A 9,919-nucleotide genomic window follows, 5' to 3' on the forward strand; every position below is an offset into this window, starting at 1 on the left:
TACAATAATACAACGAACAGCGGGATACAAAGAAAACAAAGCAACGTCCAAAAGGAAAAAAACAAACGTTGTGTAAAATGAAATAGTATAAAGTGGGGGTCTCAGTATTTTCAGTATTTTCAGGGAGACAAAATAGTTCTACAAATGTTTCTAGGTTTGATGGCTCTACTGTGTTTACTACATTTGAGAGTACGTAAATATGGGTCAAAAATGGCTTTGAAGATAAAGAAGTTGGGTTTAGGGGCAGAAAATGCGCTGGTATGGATATGATATTTTAGTCCTGTAAATATGCAAAGAACCTAAACTGGATCCTCTACGTCCAAGTCTGGGCCACAAGAAGGAGAAGGACGGTAGAAGGGAGCCTTCGCCTCTTTTTGGTCTGCATTGGAGGCAAGTTGCTGAGTTCCTTCTTGAGAACGACTGTCAACTGCAAGAGCAAAATTAATAACAGGGATGCCCAAGTAATTCTACCATCCTGCCTGCTGTTGCAGCCCATTTCACCGCAGGGGGCGCCATGTCGAAGTTAAATGTGGGCAGAAAGATGGCGGCTAGTCGGAGGCAAGGCAGAGCTACCTGGGCTTTAAGTGCGGGCGTGTGTCTCAACAAGTCCTCCAACCCACACGACCACATAGGTGGTGTGCCCTCTAATACGACCCACAGCGGCGTTTCCTAAAGTAGCGCCCCTACTGGTGGCAGGAGATATGCCGCAGATACTTTTTGGCGTTTTTGTTTTGTTTCTCCGTCTAGTTATAGCAACTAAGGTTGCTATTGGCAGCACGACCGCTAGAGGTCGCCTAACTTTAAAACGTAACTATAGGTCGTAATCAGCTGCTTGTACAAGCGACATATGGGGTGGTTTTTTGGTGGAGGACGGTGTCGTGTGTCTACACAAGAAGCCTTGCACACCAGAATCAGGATTTTAATTATCATAAGGGGCGGGGGGCGGGGGGGGCTTTGTATTGTTGCATGTTAGAACCAATTTCATTGAACGCGATTTAATGAGAGTCTTTTGTATAATTAACCAAAACACAGTCATCCCTCTAGAGGGCGTAAGAGTTTTCTTTTTCCTTTCCCTCCGCTCTTTGCATTGTTGATGTCAACCGCAGTCTCCCCACAGTCATTAACGAAGCATCGTCTTGCACCGCACCGTACTCCCTCTCCACTTACCCATATCAGAGCATATCCCTGTTAAACGATAAGCTTTGGATTTTATGCTTTTTATCGTTTTAGCATTAACGACGCCGCAACCTGGTCTCACCAGTCTGCGTGCGTACACATAACACAATATCACACTTAGCGTGCAGTGCTACGCCAAATTCCAGTGTTGCGTGCAGATGATACGCCGGTCCTTTCCATTAACTGCTGTGGAGAGCTGACGCGTCCAAATACCACGCATCACCCTGGACGGTCATGACGTCACCAGCGAGGCTCAGCTCGCCCAGGTCACCAGAAGTGTGGGCATCCACAACCAGGGTTAGGGTTAGCTTAAGGTCAGGGTCAGATTAGCGTTAGGGTTAGAGTCAGGGTTAGGGTCGTGGTCAGGGTTAGGGTCAGGGTTAGGGTTAGAGTCAGGGTTAGGCTCGGGATCAGGGTCAGGGTTAGGGTTATAGTCAGGGTTAGGCTCGGGATCAGGGTCAGGGTTAGGGTTATAGTCAGGGTCAGGGTCAGGGTTAGGGTTAGAGTCAGGGTCAGGGTCAGGGTTAGGGTTAGAGTCAGGGTTAGGGTCAGGATCAGGGTCAGGGTTAGGGTTAGGGTTAGGGTTGGGTTAGGGTTAGGGTCAGGATCAGGGTCAGGGTTAGGGTTAGAGTCAGGGTTAGGGTCGTGGTCAGGGTTAGGGTCAGGGTTAGAGTCAGGGTCAGGGTCAGGGTTAGGGTTAGAGTCAGGGTTAGGCTCGGGATCAGGGTCAGGGTTAGGGTTAGAGTCAGGGTCAGGGTCAGGGTTAGGGTTAGAGTCAGGGTTAGGCTCGGGATCAGGGTCAGGGTTAGGGTTAGAGTCAGGGTCAGGGTCAGGGTTAGGGTTAGAGTCAGGGTTAGGCACGGGATCAGGGTCAGGGTCAGGGTTAGAGTCAGGGTCAGGGTCAGGGTTAGGGTTAGAGTCAGGGTTAGGGTCAGGGTTAGGGTTAGAGTCAGGGTCAGGGTCAGGGTCAGGGTCAGGGTCAGGGTTAGGGTTAGAGTCAGCGTTAGGCTCGGGGTCAGGGTTGGAGTCAGGGTCAGGGTTAGGGTCAGGGTCAGGGTCAGGGTCAGGGTCAGGGTCAGGGTCAGGGTCAGGGTTAATAAAATAAGTAAAATACTACCGTTAATACCATGATTTAATCACAAGAAAAGATTGTTTCCCCTGCTTACCTGTTTGTGGATGTCCGCGCATCAGGCGAGCTGAGCCTCACGGGCGAGCTGAGCCTCACGGGCGAGCTGAGCCTCGCGGGCGAGCTGGGCAGAAGTATCATCTGCACGCAAAATTGGATTTTGCCGTATGCACTGCACGCAATGTTAAAGTGTAACATCGTGTTATTTGTAGGCAGACTGGCGACACCGGGCTCACAACGAAACACTTTTCAGCATCAAATCCAAGCGACTGCTATTTTTCTTCTTCTTCAAATTCTGGTACCTCGTGGTACCTTTTCTGTGAAGCTGCAGCACCCCCAGCAGGCACAACGACTTGAGCATCTCAGTGATAAACATCTCTAGGCAGCACTGCAGCTGGATAAACAGCCTACAGATCTCAGGCTGGATCTCGCCATCCTCTGGCCTACAATATAAAGGATGACAGACAGACAGACATGTTGAACATGTGAGGGAGGCAGAAGGGGGGGTGGACAAAGGGGCAAAGACACAAAGGGCAAAAGGTGGGGTTGTGCAAAGACAGACAGGGGGCGCAAACACCAGCACACAAATATGGGAGCGAGTGAGAATGAGGGTTTTTTGGGGGGGGGGTTCCCCTTTTTCTCCCTAATTGTACCCGGCCAATTACCCCACTCTTCCGAGCCGTCCCGGTCTCTGCTCCGCCCCCTCCTCTGATCCGGGGAGGGCTGCAGACTACCACATGCCTCCTCCCATACATGTGGAGTCACCAGCCGCTTCTTTTCACCTGACAGTGAGGAGTTTCACCAAGGGGGACGTAGCGCGTGGGAGGATCACGCTGTTCCCCTCAAGCTCCCCCTCCCCCTCAAACAGGCACCCCGACCGACCAGAGGAGGCGCTAGTGCAGCGACCAGGACACATACCCACATCCTGCTTCCCACTCGCAGACACGGCCAATTGTGTCTGTGGGGACGCCCGACCAAGCCGGAGGTAACACGGGGATTCGAACCGCCGATCCCCGTGCTGGTAGGCAACGGAACAGGCCGCTACACCACCCGGACGCCCGAGAACGAGGTTCTGAGACAAACATAAGCCAAAGTATCGTATAAAGATGCATTTCGGCGCACACACCAGAGCGCATGTTAAAGACGTCATCAACGCAACACTGCGCATCATTCGTTTGTCTGTGCGGGTTTGTGTGTCAGTGCTGTTGCGCAACACAACTGCCCTGGCCGTCACTGACCGAGACGTCGGCAGACGCCTCATCCTTCAGCACCGGCGACAGCGCAAACATAAAGGGCTGCACAGTTTGCTGGTCTGTTCGCAGCGGCTAGACTCCCTTACCCTGACCCGGATATGACGGCGAGGTCCCGGTGGGCCGCCCGGGCCACGGAGCACCCTCTGGTTCGCGTGTGGTGCATCTGAGCCCGTAGAGACGGGCAGTCGGCTGACATCTCTCCGACCGATATGACCTGCTCCCGGTACAGCGCCACCAGCGTGTTGAACTCCTGCACGGTCTGACAAAAAAACACAACCGTCACGGTCTCACCAGGCCGCCGCCGCCGCTGCAGCAGCAGCAGCCTCGCTGCATATTCTGCCTTGCATGCAGCGCGAGTTGTCTGCATGCAGCACGTGCATCCCTGCAACAGCTCGTGGAGATACAGGCAACTGCATGGCGGGGGCGGCTGGTGCTAAAACATGATTTGGGGGGGGGGGGCGATTTACCTTGGCGTAGCACAACTGACAGCTGCTTTAACGTCCACACAGTTATTAAGAAGGGCAATGTGGCCTATCAGGGCTCGTTGGATGATTGACAGTCGAGACGAGGCGTCGCGCTCGGTGTGAACGTGATTGACAGCCACGAGAATCGTCCAATCACATTCGATCAAAAAAAACATTAAAACAATACAAATTCGCTGCCAATAAAAGCGGGGGTGTCTGGGGCAGCACAGAACTGCGCCCCCTGGGAAATCTGAAGAGACCAATGTGCTCTGCGCATCACTGTAGTCCACTGACTTCGTGATGTGCAGTCGGGGAGGCAGGGGAGGCAGTGCCTCACCCAGGCTAGTAAGAAAAAAAAAGAAATATCATGATAGTTAAAAATGTATTTATTTTACTCTAATTTGTTCAGATTGTTGTAAAAAATAATTTCAAAAATCATCTAAAACTTGTTGTTTTATCAATATGTGCATGCCCTATTCGTGAGTGCAGGCTGCTGACTCAGAGTCTGCAGGCTGCTGGGGCAGAGTCTGCAGACTGCTGAGGCAGAGTCTGCAGGCTGCTGAGACAGAGTCTGCAGACTGCTGAGGCAGAGTCTGCAGGCTGCTCGGGCAGAGTCTGCAGGTTGCTGAGATAGAGTCTGCAGACTGCTCAGACAGAGTCTGCAGGCTGCTGAGACAGAGTCTGCAGGCTGCTGAGACAGAGTCTGCAGACTGCTGAGGCAGAGTCTGCAGGCTGCTGAGACAGAGTCTGCAGGCTGCTCGGACAGAGTCTGCAGGCTGCTCGGGCAGAGTCTGCAGGTTGCTGAGATAGAGTCTGCAGACTGCTCAGACAGAGTCTGCAGGCTGCTCAGGCAGAGTCTGCAGACTGCTCAGACAGAGTCTGCAGGCTGCTGAGACAGAGTCTGCAGGCTGCTCGGGCAGAGTCTGCAGGCTGCTGAGGCAGAGTCTGCAGGCTGCTGAGACAGAGTATGCAGGCTGCTCAGGCAGAGTCTGCAGGTTGCTGAGACAGAGTCTGCAGACTGCTCGGGCAGAGTCTGCAGGCTGCTCAGGCAGAGTCTGCAGGTTGCTGAGACAGAGTCTGCAGGCTGCTGAGGCAGAGTCTGCAGGCTGCTCAGGCAGAGTCTGCAGGCTGCTGAGACAGAGTCTGCAGGCTGCTGAGACAGAGTCTGCAGACTGCTGGGGCAGAGTCTGCTTGTGCTTCTGTCTGGCACAAATAAATAGAGTTCACTGCCTACCCAGCCACGGACCTCACTGCACGTTCCTGACTGACTTCCGGTTTCTACTGCAGCGGTCATAGCAGTTTCCTGTTTGTTGGCGTGTGCTGTTGACAATGGCATAATTTTCGCGATGCCTGCAGGATTTAGCGTGGACAAATGTCCACGACACGCACACAACTGTGGACACACTTCCACCTGCACCTCCCAGCACACGGGTGACAAGTTCCAAGTTGTACATATGCCATTGTCAATAGCGCACGCCAACAAACAGGAAACTGATATGACCGCTGCAGTAGAAACCGGAAGTCAGTGGACTACAGTTATGCACAGAGCCGATTACACCGTGTTCACACTTGGTTTTAAAATGCGGTTTTGGACGACTGGATCACAAGTGGACAGCGAGACGTTTACGCCTGTGTCTCTCATGCGTCTCCAAACGCGTCCTGCTGACCACTTGTGATCAGATTTCGTTAGTCCGAAGAAGAAGAAGAAGATGTCGTTACTGTCTACGTCACTTCCGCTACAAGGTCAAAGGGCCTCAGTCAAGCGCCAGATTTGCCGACTAGCTGTGAAAACAATAGCTAATATCTGAAGATGTGTCAGCACTTATATACCACAGTGTACCGACTATTCAGCTGTTTAGACCGACAGGATGGAGACGAGGTCTCGCTTGTCCTCCAGTCACGTGCTCTCTTCTCTCTCTCCATTTTGTCCAAAGTTGGCGCGCTGTTACCGAAACAACCACCACATCCTTTTTTTTTTGTTTTAAATTTTTCCTCCCCCCCCCCCCATTGTATCAGGCCAATTACCAAGCCCTTTTTGAGCCGCCCCTGTCGCTGCTCCACCCCCACCCCCCGACCGACCAGAGGAGGCGCTAGTGCATCGACCAGGACACATACCCACATCCGACCTCCCACCAGCAGACACGGCCAATTGTGTCTGTAGGGACGCCCGACCAAGCCGGAGGTACCACGGGGGTTCGACCCGGCGATCCCGTGTTGGTAGGCAACAACAACCACCACATCCTGTATTGATGACGTGTCTTCCTGTTACGTCCTCGTCGGGGACGCATCAGGACGCATCAGCGTTACACTACAGAAGGTATGTGGTGAGATGCGTCCCAGACCACCTCGGCAGGTGGTTTGAGAAACCGGTTGCCAGAACGTTTTGGGGGGGGGGGTTACACTTGTATTTATGTCCACTTCTGCTCCGATCGCAAAAAAACGCATTTTAAAACCAAGTGTAAACGGGGTGTTAGACAGCAGCCTCGGGTCACCTGCTCGCCACAGGTTTGAGGGCTTACGGTTTGGCCAGGAAGTATTCAGACCCAAACCCCCCAAACCCCGTCTGGACCAGTATCTAATGCTGCTGCTGCTTCTGGCACATTTATTTCATCATTATTTACTTTATACAACTAAATTATATTGAACATGTTTAAGTAGATTTTCATCTCTTGATGTTTGAAGGGGGCGGCGCCCCAGCGCCATCTACTGGCCAGCCGCCACTGCTGCATGGTACTGTATGAGTTCCGGCCACGGCGGGGATTCCGTCATGTGACATTATTGAACCTTTACATTGCACAAATAAACTGGATGTTAATCCAACCATTGGACGCACTCTGTTTATCACGACATGATGAAGAGTGGTTGTACACGTCATCGGCGGTGTATTCCTGGGCTGTCTAAATACACATCCCCCTGCCTCCCCCCCGCCCCCCCTCTCCCCAGTTGCACTTGGCCAATGACCCTACTCTTCACAATCCGGCCTCCCACCCGCAGACACGGCCAGTTGTGTCTGTGGAGACGCCCGACCGAGCCGGAGGTAGCGCCGAGATTCGAACCGCCGACCCCCGTGTGGGTAGGCAACGGAACAGACCGCTGCGCCGGTTCTGAATGCAGACCTCTTGTCGGTTCTGGTCGATTGCATCGTCCGCACAGATTAGAGGCGTCCCGTCTACTCACCATCCTGCTGTCACACGCGACTCCCTGCGCTCTCCACGCGCTCTCCGCGCTGTCCCGGCGTGGATCCGGGTCCGGGTCCGGCGGCGCCGCCTTACCGATCAGGAAGACGTTGGCCGCGGACCCGGGGCGTTTTTTCCGCCCGTACGGTGCAGAACACATGCATACGCATCCGCGGTTGCAGCCGCCCTCCGACTGCGTCCTCTGTAGACAGCAAGACGCCGAGGCGGGTTGATCCAGCAGGTTTACCTCGGGCTGGCAGGGGAGCAGGAGAAAGTACCGGGCCGGGTGCAGACCCGCAGCTCCTTCTGCATCTCCTCGGCAGCGGTCGAGTCACCTTCAACTCTCGAGGCTCGAGTCTCTCGGTTTCCGCCGCGCGTTCGCGCGTGACGCCAGCTCACCGGCAGCCAACGGCAACACAATTCGTCACCCTCCGACAGCCCCTGAAATGTCGGGGTGTCCAGCCGAGGGGAAGCCTATCTTTAGCGCAGCCCTCCCGAAATAGCCCATGCAGCCAAGCGACGTGCATGCATCATGGCCTCACTGGCATGCTGAGGAGGTGGAGGGGTGCGTAAAGACGGAGACGTGGTGGTCCCCCGGGCGACAGGGACACGATGCAGAAGCAGACACGTCAGACGTTCCGCCGACCTTTCACATCATCCGCCACGAAACGTAGAAGCTGGAGGACGCGATCAACCCGGTTCACCGCCGCCTCAAAGACGAGACACAAGGACACGTCATAATGACTGGAACAGGGACACACGTTCCGCACCTGATCCGTGACGTCATCCTGTCATGCAGCATTTAGCATGCAAGGCATGGCTTTAACCACAAGCACTTGTAGCAAGGCATTCAAGTAGTTTTATACATACATACATACATACATACATACATACATACATACATGCATGCATGCATGCATGCATACATACATACATACATACATACATACATGCATACATACATACATACATACATACATAACTACGTACATATATATACATAAATGTATACATGTATACATGTATACATACATACATACATACATACATACATACATACATACATACATACATACATGTATATATAAACGTAATGTACACACACACACACACACACATATATATATATATATATACACTACCGTTCAAAAGTTTGGGATCACCCAAACAATTTCGTGTTTTCCATGAAAAGTCACACTTATTCACCACCATATGTTGTGAAATGAATAGAAAATAGAGTCAAGACATTGACAAGGTTAGAAATAATGATTTGTATTTGAAATAAGATCTTTTTTACATCAAACTTTGCTTTCGTCAAAGAATCCTCCATTTGCAGCAATTACAGCATTGCAGACCTTTGGCATTCTAGCTGTTAATTTGTTGAGGTAATCTGGAGAAATTGCACCCCACGCTTCCAGAAGCAGCTCCCACAAGTTGGATTGGTTGGATGGGCACTTCTTTGAGCAGATTGAGTTTCTGGAGCATTACATTTGTGGGGTCAATTAAACGCTCAAAATGGCCAGAAAAAGAGAACTTTCATCTGAAACTCGACAGTCTATTCTTGTTCTTAGAAATGAAGGCTATTCCATGCGAGAAATTGCTAAGAAATTGAAGATTTCCTACACCGGTGTGTACTACTCCCTTCAGAGGACAGCACAAACAGGCTCTAACCAGAGTAGAAAAAGAAGTGGGAGGCCGCGTTGCACAACTGAGCAAGAAGATAAGTACATTAGAGTCTCTAGTTTGAGAAACAGACGCCTCACAGGTCCCCAACTGGCATCTTCATTAAATAGTACCTGTTAGAGCCTGTTTGTGCTGTCCTCTAAAGGGAGTAGTACACACCGGTGTAGGAAATCTTCAATTTCTTAGCAATTTCTCGCATGGAATAGCCTTCATTTCTAAGAACAAGAATAGACTGTCGAGTTTCAAATGAAAGTTCTCTTTTTCTGGCCATTTTGAGCGTTTAATTGACCCCACAAATGTGATGCTCCAGAAACTCAATCTGCTCAAAGAAGTGCCCATCCAACCAATCCAACTTGTGGGAGCTGCTTCTGGAAGCGTGGGGTGCAATTTCTCCAGATTACCTCAACAAATTAACAGCTAGAATGCCAAAGGTCTGCAATGCTGTAATTGCTGCAAATGGAGGATTCTTTGACGAAAGCAAAGTTTGATGTAAAAAAGATCTTATTTCAAATACAAATCATTATTTCTAACCTTGTCAATGTCTTGACTCTATTTTCTATTCATTTCACAACATATGGTGGTGAATAAGTGTGACTTTTCATGGAAAACACGAAATTGTTTGGGTGATCCCAAACTTTTGAACGGTAGTGTATATATATATCAACACGGATACAGGAAAAAAGATGCTAATACATGATGAGCGCGAGACGCATGAAACAGGCCTGCAGCGCCTTACTATGGGTCCTTCCGGTTTGCCTTTAAACCCCCACCTTCAGTCTCGCGTGTCCTTCCTGGTTGTATTTAATGACTGCGCCGGTATTTTCTTACACGTTTCCTGTTCCGCTCACGAGCTGTTGGCAGCCGACGTGACTGCGCTTGCGCAAACTAACAGGCGTTTAGTAAGAAGACAAAGGCCTCAGCAAATACACGGCAAATAAGAGGCGTCCTCCGTGGGGTTGCGAACAGTTGTTAAATGGCCTGTACGGGGCAGCTGCTGGCTGAATGAGTACCGGTGCCGGTAAGCAGGGTCAACCCAAAGCT

General features: G+C 51.3%; 1 protein-coding gene across 3 annotated transcripts in view; it reads right to left on the bottom strand.

The window, feature by feature from the left end:
* LOC130122025 (regulator of G-protein signaling 7-binding protein B-like) overlaps positions 1–7,653 on the bottom strand; it is a 14,741-nt gene extending 7,088 nt beyond the window's left edge. For 2 of the 3 annotated variants that reach the window (XM_056291040.1, XM_056291041.1), the window contains exons 1-3: positions 7,197–7,653; positions 3,642–3,814; positions 2,615–2,745 (exon numbers count right to left, since the gene is read on the bottom strand). In XM_056291040.1, coding sequence (XP_056147015.1) covers positions 2,615–2,745; positions 3,642–3,814; positions 7,197–7,355 — 463 coding nt within the window. In that variant the 5' untranslated portion in view covers positions 7,356–7,653. Of the gene's footprint in view, positions 1–2,614; positions 2,746–3,641; positions 3,815–4,022; positions 4,302–7,196 lie in introns of those variants that run through there. The other variant, XM_056291042.1, reaches the window with a different exon arrangement.
* Between the last annotated feature and the right edge of the window lie 2,266 nt (positions 7,654–9,919).

Source organism: Lampris incognitus, chromosome 12, assembly GCF_029633865.1.
Source record: "Lampris incognitus isolate fLamInc1 chromosome 12, fLamInc1.hap2, whole genome shotgun sequence".
Lineage (NCBI taxonomy): Eukaryota > Metazoa > Chordata > Actinopteri > Lampriformes > Lampridae > Lampris > Lampris incognitus.